General features: G+C 52.5%; 1 protein-coding gene across 1 annotated transcript in view; it reads right to left on the reverse strand.

The window, feature by feature from the left end:
• The window catches only part of MACROD1 (mono-ADP ribosylhydrolase 1), a 152,665-nt gene extending 147,631 nt beyond the window's left edge, over window positions 1-5,034 (reverse strand). The window contains exon 1 of the mRNA XM_082844815.1: window positions 4,551-5,034. Within this exon, the coding sequence (XP_082700941.1) occupies window positions 4,551-4,848 (298 nt within the window). The 5' untranslated portion in view covers window positions 4,849-5,034. The remainder of the gene's footprint in view (window positions 1-4,550) is intronic.
• Window positions 5,035-16,164: the final 11,130 nt, after the last annotated feature.

Here is a 16,164-nt window from a genome sequence, read left to right on the forward strand (position 1 = left end):
GCTGGAGGAAGCAGGCTGCGTCAGAACCGTAAAGGGCACCGGGCGAACGGGACTTCAGTGATGTGTTTAAAGAAGTGTCTTTATAGCACTTCACGAGACGGTGCTCGGAAAGCTGAGGGCAGGCTGGCGCGGAGGGAGGCTCCTCTTCTGAAGAAGGGCGGGTGGGCAGGGCTGATAACAGCTGGGCTCTGGGAACACGGCGGTGGGGGCATTAATCACCTCTCACCGTCCCCCAAGAGCAGGGGCTCATCAAAGCCTATGGCACGAGCAAAGGGGAGATGGCAGGAGGCACGTTGGAGCTTTTCTGCTCTCCCAGACCCCCTCGCCTCCGCCCGCACCGGGACGTGCCAAGGCTGCTTCCCAGAAGACAGGTGGGAGAAGCCCACCCAATTCCCAGGTGTGCCTGGGAAATTTTCTGGTTCGGCGGTCGAATCAGATAAATCATCTGCTCTGCATGAAATCCCACAGGGGTTGAAATCTTTGCCTTGCCCCATGCAAACAGGCTGGAACACATGACCCTATCCTGAGCCACCTGGGAGAGGAAACAGGGCTCAGGAACTGAGGGTCAGAGTTCTAGCATTTGAGACCATGGGGGAGACAAGTTTATATAAGCTCAGTGTCCCCATGGCCAGAACAGGGCAGAGAGAGGAGATAGACCTGAGGGGCGACAAGGGACGGGGGGCATTGGGGGGTGTCAAGGGAGGGGGGCACTGGGGACCCTTTGGCCGCTGTGTACAAAATGGTTTCTAATGTGATCCCAGCACAACCTACAAATCGGGTGCTGTTGGCCCCATCTTACAGATGAGGAAACTGAGGCTCAGGGAGCATGGAAGCAGTGGTGCCAGGGCTTGCCACGTCTGATGACACCAATACCCGTTCTCTTTTTTAGCACACAGCTCTGCCCCTACCGCAGGTCAGAAGGAGGATCTGTGCCCTTCTCCTGGAGGCCAGGCCCCTCCTGTGGTGGCAAAGCCCCCAAACACCCCAGTGCCTGAACTTAAGTCCCCTCGCACCCAACTGCCTTACAGTAGGACTGTTTCCACAATCTTCCGATGAAAAGGCACAACCTGGCGGGGGTGGGTGGTAATGAGACACTCCAGAACTGAGGGAATTAAATTATAGAAATTAACCCCTGGCCAGTGAAATCAAATACTGCAGAGGTCTCTCAAAAAGACTGAATGTATCCTAGCCAGGAAGATCAGCCTGATGGTATTTACCTACCTAGAGAAAGAATAGGTCCACAGAAAGAACAGGTCCACAGAAGTGGGCAGTCAGCTTGAACCCAGGAAAAAGGAATGTGCAGAACCCAGGCAGAATTTGACTATCTGTCCAGAGGACTTGCTGGGCCATGGACTGAGGCATCTGCACCTGGGGCCCAGAGCAGGCACTCAGCACTGCATTTGTACTGGAACACTGAGCAACCACCCGGGGAAGGGCATCCTCAGTGGGTAGGCGCACCCCTGGCAGGAAAGCTTGCCCAGCCTGCCCAGGGCAGTGGGATCAGCTTCCAAAATCATTCAACCAGCTCCCTAGTTGAGAACACCTGCTGCTGAGCAAACTTAAGACTATGAATTGGCTTCCACATGGCTTTTCCACAGGGAGAGGAGGCTCTGCCCATGTGCACATGAGTTTCCAGACCCACAGCTATTACATGTCCCCAGCGTGAACTGCACCTCAACCCTCTGAACTATACATCAGTCTCTTGTGAGTTTGGTTACTATGTGCCAGTCTTTGAGAGAGGATCATCTCAGGCATAGACAAGCATTTAGAGGCCTGTGTAAGTATACCCCCAACAGAAAGATGAGCACATGTCCATCAAAGACATGTACAAGGATATTCACAACAGCTTTATTCCCAACAGTCCCAAACTGGAAACCAAGTGCCCATCAACAGGAGACTGCGTGCGCAAACTGCAGTACATCCACACCATGGAACACTACACAGCAATAAAAAAGAGCCAACTGTCGGTACACCCAATAATGTGGACGAGTCACACAGATATTAGTAAAAAGAACCGGACACAGTATATGCCTCTGGTGATATGAAGTTCAAGAAGAAACAAAATGAACAGATAGAAAAATGATTAGCAGTAAGGGGTACTGATTGGAAAGGGGCTCAAAGGAACCTTGTGGGGCGATGGCAGTGCTCTACCTATTGATCAAAGTAGTGGTTACACAGCAGTATACTTAGGTAAATGAACACTGATTGTAGGAATTCCCTGGCCGTCCAGTGGTTAGGATTCGGCGCTTTCACTGCTGGGGGCCCGTGTTCAATCCCTGGTCGGGGAACTGAGATCCTGCAAGCTGAGCAGCGTGGCCAAATAAATAAAGGATCAAAGCTTGGACCCCAATCAGAGGCAGAATCCAGTTGAGGCAGTCCCTCAGTGTGGCGGTTTTAAAAATATGCCCCAAATTCTTTGATCCTCTTCCCTCCCAAAGGTGGAAACTAATTTCCCTCCCCTTGAATGTGGGCCAGATGAGGCATTTGGGCAACAGCCATTTCACAGGAGTGAGCCATCTGGGAAGGGCTCACTCCACCCCTAACCAAGTCCCCGCCAACCTCCTGAGAAACCCTGAGCCTGACCACCCAGCTAAGCTACTCCCAGCTTCCTGAGCCTCAGAGACTGTGAGATAATATAAATGTTTGCTGTTTTAAGCCCCCAAGTGTCTGGGTAATCTGTTATTATGCAGCAATAGGTAAGACACAGAGAGACCTCCGTGTGTCTCACCCCCACAAACTGCCACCTAACGGCTGCTGGGGGGCGGGCAGCTTCACACCTACTGCTGGGGTTCCTGGGGCAAGCCCACCCTCCTCACACTGCCCCCTGACTGGACACTGGCACTCACGCAGCCCCATCTGCCACGGCTTCTTTGCAGCACTGACCTCTACCTGGCATTGTCTCATTGCCTTGATCACATCCTCTACCGTTTCTTCCCCCTAAGCTCCGTGAGGCCAGGGTCCTTGCCTGTCTCCCCAGCACAACAGTGCTGGCTACATAGAAGGCACTCGATAAACATGGACTGAATGAATGGAAATCCCAGCTCCTAGCAGAGAGCAGCCTGGGAATCCCTGACCCATCAGCTTCACGAGGTCTGGAAGTTTTCAGTGGCACCCAGGAATGGGAGGGGCGGAGAGCTGGGTCCTAGAAAAAGTGGCGGATCCAGGAACAGGTGCCTGGGGCCCTGGCCTCCCCAGCTCTCTTTCCCACCACCCTGGGTTACTGTTCTTTGACAGAGAAGGGAAAGCAGGGCTCCCTGTGGGGACAGTCCCCGTACCAGGGGGCCAGCCCCCACTCCCCACCCTGAACGGTGTTCTGGGGCCAGGGCTGAAGGGCTGACAAGCACTCCTTGTGTTCCGGGAGCAAAGTCAAGTGCTTCCTGCTGGTGCTTTAAGATCCCAGTGAAGGCAATGCAATTCATGACAGTGGTAAGTCATCTTGAACTCTACCTCCAATCCCAAGAGGATGCCTTCCCCTTGCCCCCAACCACAGCCCGCCCTAGGCCTGCCTTCCCAACCCCATTGGCTGAACCCACTTCACCACAAGGGCCCAGCCAATGAGCTGCTGTCCCTGTTCTTTTGAAAGGGGATCCAGCCCGAATGGTCACAAGAGCCCAGGGAGCAGGCCCTGAAGGGCAGGGGCAGCTGGACAGGCAGCCGGGGCTATTTGGGGCTCTGCAGGTCAGGTTGCCTGCCTTCCCTGCTCTATTCGGGCCCAGAGTCCAGCCCTGGGATTCATGCCCACCAGGACTCATGCCCTGCCCCAGAGCGGGAGGAAATGGATCGATTCCTGGGTATTGGGGGGGGGCGGGGGGGGGCGGCGGGGGGTCACTGTTCTCATAGGCACAACGCCCCATCCCTGCCCTGCCCCGCAGCTCCTCTGTCCTGTGTCCCCCAGGAATAAGGCAGAGAGTGCTCACAAGTGTCCAGAGGCCAACGTTAAGGGCAAAAGGGCACCAAACCACGTGCCTAGAGAGGCAGGCCCCCCGGGTAGGCGTGGGGGGAGGTGGAACCGGCCTGCTCAAGGAGGCCACTCCTTGTGGCTATCTGATCCCACCAGGTGGGATGCCAGCCCCAGAGCTGTCCCCTCAGCCCATTCCCTGCCACTCTGCCTAAAATGCCACCCCTTGAGAAACCACACTGCGCAAAAGCTGGGGAGTTCAGAGCCTATGTCAGATCCTGAAGCGAACTCCGAGTGACTCTGGCCTACTGGCTCTGGCGCTGGGCCTCAGCTCCCCTCGTGCACAACAGATTAAGGTGCTAGGTCTTGGATGCTCCCTGGGGGTGCCCAGCAACACGTCAGTGGCGTGAGGCCACCCTCCTCACACTGCCCCCCACTGGGGACCTGGACCTGGTCGGGGCGGTGAAGTAGTTTATGGGGCTGAGCACGTGGGGGGCGTGGCTGCTAATGGGGGTCCATACTGGGGCACATGGGACCTTAACTTCCCCAGTTCTCTGGGGTGGGCGAGGCTGCTGGTGGGGTGCTGTCCAGCCGGAGAAGGCCCACGCGGGGCCGCCCTCGCCCCTCGCGCCCCCCTCCTGCTCACACTTACATTTTGCCTCCTTCCAGTCGGTGGAGGTGCTCAGGTCCACCTTCGCCGCCATGGCCAGGGGGGCCCAGGTGCGCACCCCGGCTCTCCGCCCCACCGCCGCCGCCCCCCAAGCCCCAACTCCCGCTGGGGTCCGCGCGCGCGGGTCGTACGCGCCCAGGGACGCCAGGGGACCGCACGCAGTGCTGCGGGTCCGCGTGGCACCCGCCGAGGGGCCGGGCCAGGGGCGCCGGGTGCCGAGCAGCTGCGCCGCCGCGCGCAGCTGTGCCAGGCGGCCGGACACTCGGCTCTGCAGAGACATGAGCGGGCGGCGCGGGGCGGCTCCCCGCCCACTTGGACTCTATTTACGGTGCTCGGGGAGTCTCTCCCTTATTTACTCGGGAACCAGGTGACGCGTGCCAACCCGCGGCGACCTGCTCAGGAGCCAGCGGGCCGCGCGGCCAGAAAACCCAGGCGCGCCGCTGGGCACCCTGGAACTTGTAGTCCGGGCCGCTGACGGGCCCCCGCACTCGTATACACACGTGCGCGCCCCGCCCGGCCAGAGGGGCGCGCTGCGCCTGAGCCCAGCTCTCGCAGGGTCGCGCGGCCGCCGTGCGCCTCCTCTTAGGGCTGGCTCGGCCGCCGCCAACTTCCTGGTGGGAGGTGCCTCCCGCCCCCGGCCCCGCCTCCGCCCTTCTGGCCGGGCGTACTGAGTCGAGCGCGGCTCCCTATGGGTCACCCGGGACCCACCCCGCCCCCAGTCCCCGGGAGCCGCGCGTCCCCGCCGGCGGTGGGGAGGTGACGAGTGGCGCGAACGGGTACGTCCGGTTGGGCGACTTTCCCCAGGCCGCTGCGCTGCTGCTTCTTAGCCAGCGGTGGCAGGAACCGAACCTAGAGCAGCTAGGGAGGCAAAGGTGGAAATCGTGTAATTTGAAGGCAGAAAATTAGAGTTCCAAGTGGCCTTCTCGGTGGAAGAATTGGGGTGATTTTTTTTCTTTATATTTTTCCTAATTTTTTACAAGGACTATAAGGATGGATTTTTAAAATTTTAATGTATTTCTATACCATTTTATTATTTGATAAATATGATACTGGATATTTTTTTGTTTGTTTTTGGCCGCCTCCCGTGGCTTGCGGGATCTTAGTTCCCCGACCAGGGATTGAACCCCAGACCCACGGTAGTGAAGCGCAGAGTCCTAACCACTGGACGGCCAGGGAACTCGCCATAGTGGATATTTTTTTAACCTGGGACAAGAAGCCAGGGTTCCAGAGAAGGTTTTAGCACCAGATTTGCTCGTTCTTACTCGGGTACACTGGCCCCCTTGTACCTTGCTTCTTGAGTTGTATATTAGGAAGACAGCTCTCAGGTCTGACCGTTGCAGACCTGCCTTGTGTTCCAGGCCTCTCTGGTGCTGAGTGTGGCGATAACTCTTCACAGGGCTGTGAGGAGGATCACAGAACCCTCCTGTGGATGCAGCTGGCACCACTGTGGTGCCCAAGAGAGGATCAGTGGGAGACCTGTGGGCAGAGAGGGTAGATCAGAAGCCAGGGGACAGGAAGGAAGGGCCAAGGGCCCCCAACACTCCAGGACCACCAACGACGAGGCCTGCGCCTTTCCCCGAAAAGGTCAGCGAGATGAGTTCAGGATGCAGTAGTCAGGCCCCCAGGCCTAAGGTCACCTCACCACTTGCCGCTTCTCCAATAACTTACCAGGGCAAGAAGGGCCTTGCCAACTGCATCTAGGACAGCAACCATTCACAGGGGACTAGGTACCAGCTGGAGCTGAGCTAAGCCCTCTACACCCATTTGCTCTACTTCCATTAACTCACTATGTGCTCCCCACAGCCTGGTGAGGCAGCACTGCCCTAGGGCACAGATGAGAAGCCTGGACTGGCCCAAGGTCAACATGGCCTATGGGGGTCAGAGTCCAGGCTTGGGTCAAGGTTGTTTGGTTCCTATCTGTGGTCTGGTAAGTGATTACACAAATGTCACTGATTCAGGCAATGAAGCATGTGGGTGACGCTGTGTATTAGCTTCCTGTTGTAGCTATAACAAATTCCCATAAATGTAGCAGCTTAAATAATAAACAAGGGCTTCCCTGGTGGCACAGTGGTTAAGAATCCGCCTGCCAATGCAGGGGACATGGGTTCGAGCCCTGGTCCAGGAAGATCCCACATGCCGCAGAGCAACTAAGCCCGTGCGCCACAACTACTGAGCCTGCACTCTAGAGACTGCAAGCCACAACTACTGAGCCCGTGAGCCACAACTACTGAGCCTGAGTGCCACAACTACTGAAGCCCACGTGCCTAGAGCCTGTGCTCTGCAACAGGAGAAGCCACCCAATGAGAAGCCCGCGCACCGCACCATAGAATAGCCCCCGCTCGCCACAACTAGAGAAAAGCCCATGCGCAGCAACAGAGACCCAACGCAGCCAAAAATATAAATAAATAAATAAATAAATTTAAATAAATAAATAAAATTCATTTTCTTAAAGTTCTGTAGGATACAAGTCAGACATCGGTCTCACTGGGCTAAAAATCAAGGTGTCAGCACCAGCTTCCGGAGACCACCCACATTCCTTGGCTTGTGGGCCCCTTCCTCCATCTTCAAATCCAGCAATGTTCCATCTCACTGACCAGTCTTCCCTGGTGGTCTTTCCCTCTGACTCTCTTCCATTTTCAAGGCCCCTTGTGATTACATTGAACTCACCGGTGATGATCCAGGATGATCCCATTTAAAGTCTGCTGATTATCAACCTTAATTCCCCTTTGCCATGTAAGGTAACATATGCACAGGCTCCAAGGATTAGGATGTGGACATCTTTGGGGGGCGTTATTCTGCTCACCAAACCCTTCCCGGCAAAGTCTGGGGAGGAGAACGCAAGGAGAGGCAGGGGACCCAGCCATAGAAAGTATCAGTGCCTATCAGGAGGCTGCCTTCTGCAGAGCCTGAAATCCACGTCCCCCAGAGCCAGGCCATGGAAGCACCCTGGACACCCTCGGCATCTGAACTAGTCCTTCTATTTCTTTTTGTTGGGGTTCAGCTCTGTTCTCACATGGCAGCCAGGATAGAGAAGGTCCCAGACAATAGCCTACCAGGGTCTGTTCTAAGAGAGGCCTGGGCCCCACACACGGATGGGTCTAGGCAGAGAAGTGCGATTCTGACTTGGCAAGGCAGGACCTCTTCACAGAGTTTCAGCTGGACCTTTTAGAAAAGGTAAAATCTTGCCAGGTACCACAGATGTCTATGTGTGTCAGGAGCATTCCAGGCCAAGGGACCCACAGAAGCAAAGGCATGGGAGTCTGTGGAGTGCCAAATCTTCTGGTGGGGCTGTAACACCCGCTGTTTTCTGTTGAGGATTTTTAATGTTGGAGAGGGTTTTTTTTCATGCAGCAAAAAGTTACCTACTGCTGCTTGTATTTAAATTAATACTGTATTTATTAAACTCATAAATTAAAAGAACTAGGTTTTCTTAAATATCCAAATGCAACTTGCAAATCTAGTTTTCTATTTATAAATCTAATTTTTGTGTAAAAATAAGAACAATTACTTTCACTAAGTCTTTGATGAATATTTAATTAAATCACAGGTTCAACAGATTAAATTCTGAAAATGAATGCCAATTGCAAACTTAGGTAATTAAATTCCCTAATAGATTTTAAACTACATTTTACAGAGTTGAAATAGCTGGTCCTCTCAAATGCCTCAAACTCTCAGCAGAAGAGACTTACACATATAACAAGCATATATATATATTTTTTTACAAGCATATTTTTTCTTTCTTTTTTTTTTTATAAGCAGGAAGGGAGTAGCCGGTAAAGATGCCTTCATCCCCCACCTTATTCTTCCCTCCCAAGCCAAGCATTTTTTTCTAATCAGTTAGCAATTGTTATACACTAATAGATTAAACTTATAAACATGGTAAATCAGTTCTCTTAAATATTCAAACACCGTTTACGAACTTAGATCCTTTTATACTGTCTCAGTTATCTTTTGCTGCCTCATAAACCACTGAAAACTCATTGGCTTAAAATAACAACCAGGCCTCTGCATCAGCAGTTTGGGCTGGGATAAGCCGGAAGTTTCATCTGCTGGTCTTGCCTGGGTCACTCCTGTGTCAGATGGCCACAGGGGCGGGGGGCCCAGGACGGCCTCACTCATGTGACTGGCAATTGGCGCTGGCTGTCAGCGAGGCCCCTCGGTTCTGTCCCATGTGGCCTCCACTACGCCAGACTGGGCATCTTCACAGCATGCTGCTCTCAAGCCCTGCTCCAAGAGGATGTCAGCAGAGGCTGCAAAATGCCTCGAGGCCTGACTCGGAAGTCACACTACATCACTTTCACCACATTGTGTTGCACAGAATTCACACAGTCACGGCACGCAATGCGAGTCACAAGGCCAGCCCAGAATCCAAGAAGTGGAGAAATAGACTCCATGTCTTCACAGAAGCAGCCAAATCCGTGGCAAAGGGCAGGCACACAGGGATGGGAGGCTTTATTGCAGTCATCACTGCAGGCTGTCTCCCATTCATTCCTTTCTAATGAAAATTGCAAATCAAATTGGGTAGACTGATGCATGTTTCAAAACATTTAATAAACATGCAGGTATTAGCAGAATGATTACAAAACTTCCTAAACTGGTAGCAAGATTCTGGGTTTGCTTTTCTGGCTTCCACACCTTTCAGGGTTGCAAAGCTACCCAGAGGAGCAGATTCACCATCTCAGCAAGACTGAACCTGCAGTGCGGTGCGGGACCACATTACAGTGCGGGTTTCCAGCTTCTGGTCTTTAAGACCAGAGCAGGACCCAGGATAACTGCCAGATCTAAAGAGACCCACAGGGCAGTGCACTCCTCTCCCCAGGGGCTTGATTTTAAAGCCCAGTGCATTATTGTTTCCTGAGTCTTTCAAGTTTTAGCCCTACGCCATTTTACCTGGCCATCTTTCTTCTTTTTACTGCCTCATTCAGAGAGAGGAACCCCTGCACCTCCCAGGTCCCCCTAACATCTTTGCTGTGTGATCACAATTTTGCACCTCCCTTCATCCAGGTTGTAGCGCTCTCTTCATATTTTATCACCTACCTGTTTCATTGGCCAATATCATATTGTTGTTATACTGAGAGGTGTGAAGGGGAAGGATGGATTACAAGGTATTAAATATCCAGAACATGTAGCTATAAATCATAGGCCTGCATGGCAGAGGCCCCTCCATCTGCTTCCTCTCAGCGTGGGTATGAGGACCTGGCTAGTGATCCGGAGTGGCTCACACTGCCTTCCTCAGGGGAGGGGCCTCAGAGGGCCCTGGAGCTGGCTGGGCTGGCAGAGGTCACTAGCTGCCCCTCCTCTGACTTCAGAGAAGGCCTGGGAAGGAGGTTGATGCTCTGGGGACATTTAGCTCGAATAGCAGTGTTCAGTGTAAGAAATGTTTTTGCCCCCTCACCCCCCCACGCCACACCGCGCAGCCTGTGGGATCTTAGTTCCCTGACCAGGGATCAAACCCATGCCCCCTGCAGTGGAAGCGCAGAGTGTTAACCACTGGACCACCAGGGACGTCCCCATTGTAACAAATTTTAACAACATAATAGAAAGTGAAAGCCTCTGTTATTGGCTGAATCCTTGGTCAGGGAACCGAGATCCCGCAAGCTACGTGGTGTGGCCAAAAAAAAAAGAAGAGGAAAGTTGGATACACAGACACTGGGGATGCGTGCTTGCATAGAGGAAAGACCATGTGAGGAAACAGTGAGAAGGTAGCCGTCTGCAGGCCAAGGGGAGAGTCCTCAGAAGAAATCAGATCTATCAGCACCTTGATCTTGGACTTCCAGAACTGTGGGAAAATTAATTTCTGTGGTTCAAGTCACCGAATCAAATCTGTGGTATTTAGTTATGGCAGCCCCAGCAAATGAATGCAGCACCCCTCCCCATTCCCAAACCACAGAAGCAACAACTTTACCAGTTAGCTATACATCTGTCTAGACTTTTCCCATGCATATATATAATCATATAGAAAGATACACACATTTTTTTTTTACCAAAAGTAAGATTCGGCATACACACTGCTGCATGACTTTCGTCGTTCTGCAGTCTATCATGGGCATGTTTCCATGTCAATATCTACCGGAGTGTTCTTTTGAACACTCACTAATATTCTGTCCTCTAGCAGCAACATCGTGTTTCCCAGTATCCTCCATGGATACACAAGTAATTGGGTGCTATTCCTTTTGCTGTCACAAACAGGGCTGCAGTATACATCCTTGTGCCACCAGGCTGGGCCCACGTGGGATAAATCTGTAAGCGTGGAATTGCATTTTGTATTTTTTTTTTGTTTTTGGCTGTACGCTGGCCTCTCACTGTTGTGACCTCTGCCGTTGCGGAGCACAGGCTCCGGACACGCAGGCTCAGCGGCCATGGCTCACGGGCCCAGCTGCTCCGCAGCATGTGGGATCTTTCACACGGCACGAACCCGTGTCCCCTGCATCAGCAGGCGGACTCTCAACCACTGCGCCACCAGAGAAGCCCTGCTTTTTGTATTTTAAATAGATGTTACTAAGTGTAACTCCCCATCAATAGGACATGGGAGGGCCCATTTCCCCATGCTCACACTCTGCACTACTTGGTATTTCTCAAGAAACAGATAACAGAAACAGTGGGATTGAGATGTTTGAATCTGAAGGGACTCAACCATTTGGCCCAAAGAAGAGTAAGCCGAATAGGGAGCAAGGAAGTCTAGAGGGAAGAAGGCCAGAGAGCCTCCCTGGGAGGGGCTGAGGGTCCCATGGGGGAGGAGAAGGATGATCAGCTCCATTTGCTCATTCACCAAACTCTTACAAGCACGGACTAGGTTCCAGGCCCTGACGGCACATGGCAGTGAACAAATCACAGGCCCTGCCCTCTGGAAGCAGCATCTAGCGTGGGAGGCCTCGATATGGCCTGGGAGCCCAGGCGGGGGGTCCCTTCTGCCTCTGGCCACCTACCAGTTCAGGGAGCCAACACTCCGTTCCCCTTCCCAAAGCCAAGAAATGGCTGGGGACTTGCAGAAGGGCCCGTGTCCAGCTGACAAAATTTGCTGATGAACTGGATGTGGTTGTGAACGTCAAGGATGCCTCCCAAGTTTTCAGCCTGAACCAGCCCAAGAATAGCGAAGCCACTGAAGAGAGGGAAGTCAAGGGAGAAACAGCTTCAGGGGAGATTATCAGTTCTGATTCGAACACGTTGGGAAGTCCATTTGCCATCCAAATGGAGACATTGAGGAGGCAGCTGGGTAGACAAGTCTGGAACTAGGGAGCGAGATCTGAACCGATGCTAATGTGGGAGTCATCCGGGATGTGTTTATAGCCACGAGACTGGCTGAGAGCACCCCGGGAGGGCCTGTGGATGGCGAGCTCCCGAACTGGGCTCTGGGCTCTCTGATAAGTAATTATCGGATAATAATTACCATCGTTTTATTCCTTGAAGTATCTGGCACAGTTCCTGGCTCTGTACGAGTTCACTGAATTGAGCAGAACTCTACGGCACTTTATTCCCCCCCCCCCCCACTTTTCCTGCTAATCAGGACTCAGACTCTGTGGTAACAGGTAGCTCAAAGTTGGAACCACTCAGTTATGTGGGAAATGAAAATATTCTTTAGGGATTTCTCAGAACATGGAATGGAACTTCCTTCATGGAGAAGGAAACTCAGGTTGTCTTAAATTTCCACTCCAACACTGAAAGTTCTTATAAAATCAAAAATTCCATGTTCTACAGACGCGAGAATTCTGAGCTGCAACCTTCCCCTAACCCCCACTCCTCACTCCTCACTCCTCACTCCCATGCCGACCAAGGATTGAAACCAGGCCACGGCAGTGAAAGCCCGGAATTCTAACCACTTGGACACTAGGGAACTCCTGGGAGAACTTTAAAACTGGGAATTTGCTCTGCAGAAAATCTGGTTGCACGCGGTGACCCCGTCAGTCTCTCATTTGCTGCAGGATTTACAGCCTCAGAGTTGACTCCAAACGCAGCCCTGGCCATTTTGCTCCCCACCTAAAGAGCAGCATGAATCACTCGAAGCGCCACGCATCGTCAAGAGCCAGGATGCCTGCTGTGGCGGAGCTTATGCTTTAGTTCCAGGGACCTGGGGAAGGGGGCACTGGCCGGCCAGCCCGCATCACTGCCTCCTGGCCCCCAAGGGAGGGCTCTGAGTTCACTTGGAGAAGCCTGAGTTGGTGGAAATCATAATGTTCAGAAGTGGCTTTACCATGACACTGGATAAGCTCAAACCTCAAAGTGCCTCATTCGCACTCCTTCTAAAGTACCATGCTTTTTTTAATCTATGTTTTTCTTTTCTCAAAGAGGGCTCTCTGGGACTTCCCTGGTGGTGTAGTGGTTAAGAATCCACCTGCCAGTGCAGGGGACACAGGTTCGAGCCCTGGTACAGGAAGATCCCACATGCTGTGGAGCAACTAACGACAGAGCCTGCGCTCTAGAGCTCGCAAGCCACAACTACTGAGCCCGTGAGCCACAACTACTGAGCCTGTGAGCCACAACTACTGAAGCCCACATGACTAGAGCCCAAGGTCTACAAGAGAAGCCACCACAATGAGAAGCCCGTGCACCGCAACAAGAGTAGCCCCCAATCTCCGCAACCAGAGAAAGCCCGCACACAGCAACAAAGACCCAATGCAGCCATAAATAAATAAATAAATAAATAAACAAACAAAAATTGGAGTATGGATTACTTTGTTTAATCCTCAAGAGTGACCTTGGGAAGTCATAGGCAGTTCATCATCTTCATTTACAGACAAGGATACTAGAAAAGCCTTCTTTGGGGTTCCTTGAAAATTCCAAATTTGTTTCAGTCTCAGGGTCTTTGCACTTCCTGTTGCCCTGTCTGGAACACTGTCCGTGTCTTGCTTTTCATAACTGCAAGTCTAAGGGGCCTTCACTAACCCCCCACCTCTAGGCACTCCTTCCCTGCCTCCCTGGTAACTCTTTATCCTTACTTTTTGTTTTCTTTATAGCACTCACCACTCTTTAGAATTATCTTTATTTGTAACTTTATTTTTATTTCACAAATGTATATGGTACTTATTCAGTCGTCAGGCACTGTTCTCAGTGCTTTGTAAATATCCAATCATTCAATCCTCACAACTTTTCTAACACTGAAACTTTTTCATCCACATTTTAAAATGAAAGCAACTGAAGCACAAAGAGGTAAGCACGTTGCTAGAAGTCACACAGCTGTGGAGTTTAAGTACCATCTGTCTCTCCCACTAGAAAACAAGGTCCATGTGTGCAGAAGCTGCATCTGAGGGCTGCCTTGCTCACTGTTGAGCCCCTGTACCCAGAGTACTGTACCACACACAGAACTACAAAAAAGATGTGTGACAGCAGAGACCAGATCACAGCGAGGGAGGGATGGCAAAGAAGCCTGGAGAGAGGCTGTTGAGGAGACGATATAAGGCCTCAAAAGGCCTCCAGAGGCGGCGAAAGAGCTGGGCTGGGGGGCAGCAGTGGGATTGGCAGGAGTGCGGTGGTCTGGGGACGGTGCCAAGAAGAAAGGAAAGGTCTCATTGACAGATTTAACTTAGCAGATGAGTAAGAGGCCAAACACCTTGGAGTCACCTCCTTCCTTCATGCTCTGCATCCATACATCAACAGATCCTGTCAGCTCTTCCAAAATGCATTCTGAATCCAACTTTTCTCACCCATCCTCTGCTCCCACCCTGGCCCACGGCACCATCACCCCTCTCCTAGAATCCTGCAACAGCTTCCTAAGAGGTTCCTCTGCTTTTGTCCTCTTCATTGATACAGCAATCAGAGGGATCCTGATAAAATTGTCAGATCACATCACTTTTCTGCATGTTTCCAAGTGAACACAATTGCCTCCCATTCTGCAGGATCTGCTCCTGCTTCCTCTAGCCCCACCTCCCACTCCCTCCCTGCCCCTGCCATTCTGGTCACAAGGCCTTTGCATCTGCTGTTCCCTCTGACAGCAAGGTTCTTCCCTAGGATATCCATGAATCTCACTCCTTCACTTCCTCAGGTTTTTTCTCAAATATTAGCTTCTCACTGGGTTTGATCTGGACCCCTACGCAACACTGCCCCACTTGCCCAACGCTCTGCTTTATTTTTCTCTACTGTAGATACACTATGCAAACTTTTTTTAGTTTGTCTCTCATTAAAATGAGCACCACAAAAACAGTGATTTTTGTCAGGATTGCTCACTGCATTTCCCCAGTGCCCACAATTACCTAAAAAATTAAAGGGCATATTTGATGAATTAATGATTACCTGCTACGTGCAAAACGCTGTACAACGCACCTGGAAGACAAGGATCTAAAGGAAGAGACACAAGGCCCTTGTAGGCCCTACAAAATGTGGTACAGATACCAGTCTCTGGTTTAGTATGTGATTGGACACATGTGTAGACCATGATGCTGTGAAAGCAAATAATAGGTGGGCAGAAATTAGTGAGTTCGTTGGGGGCAGGTCGTCAAGGAACCCTGACAGCTCATCTCAGCCTCAAAGACGTGAGGAGATGCTAACCTGGCAGAGTTGGTGGAAGGGCGATCCCAGCAGAGGAAACATCTTGCAGGCAGGCCCCAAGTGAGGAGCCCACCTAGTTCAAGGAACAGACAGGTCCGTGTGGCTGGAGACTGGTGCTGAAGGTGGAGCACAGGGAAAGAAGAGGTGGGAAATGTAGGCCTGCCATGTTAGACGGGCCCTGACCCCCCGTCTAAAAGCCTCCAAGAGTTTCCAGCAAAGGAGGGGGTTATCAAGCAAGCGGATCTACAGTGATCTTGGCTGTAGTGTCGAGAATGGGTCAGACAGCTGGGATGGAAAAGAACGCTGTGGAGACAACCTACTAGCATAGAGGGCAGTTAAACCCTGGGAAGGGACGGCATTACCCAGCGGGGGTGGGGGAGAGAGGTCACAGCAGGGCCCAAGACCCTCATCTAAGCTCCCTCCAGACCCGTCATGCGGCTGCTTTGCTCCGTGAACCACATGCTGGTCCAGGACGAACCATCATTTCTCTCTCACGCTCTAAATCCTTTCGCTTCTCTACGGGTACCTGCCCTGCCTCTGGCAGAAGAGCCGCGATTTTAAGGACCGCCCAGGCCGCCGCCGCCCGCCAGGTGATCGGGCACCTCAGTGAGGTCTTTTGTCTCCCTTACCCCTTTACCTCCGAATAACGGAGATAGCTCTCCTTCATTAAGTAATAAATAGTCTACTGCATAAATATGAACGATCCACGGCCCTGGATTACCAAACTCTTCCCGAAAGATTCATAGAGGTGGGGCCATTCCACGGAGGGTCCCCGCCAAGGTTAAGATTCCAGGCCTGTCCTAATCAAGCCCCGGCGCCTTCACCACCACGCGGGATGTTGGAACACGCAAACCCAACAGCGGGATCCGGGAACGCGTCGGGGGGCTCTCCCGAGGCCGACCCAAACGGCCAACCGCCCCCCGCCCCCAGGCTGCGACCCCCGAGCCCGACGCTCGGGCGAAGGACCAGGGCTCTCTGCCGCCGGGGAGGAGCGAATTGCCTCGGCCACACTACCCGCAGAGCGAGAAAGGAAGCGGCCAGCGACCCAGCGACCCCGCCAATACCGCAGCCTGGCGAACCACCGCTGCAGACGGCGGACGCGGCCTTGGGCTCCCAT

The sequence above is a fragment of the Leucopleurus acutus genome, assembly GCF_964270905.1.
Source record: "Leucopleurus acutus genome assembly, chromosome: 8".
NCBI classification, from domain to species: domain Eukaryota; kingdom Metazoa; phylum Chordata; class Mammalia; order Artiodactyla; family Delphinidae; genus Leucopleurus; species Leucopleurus acutus.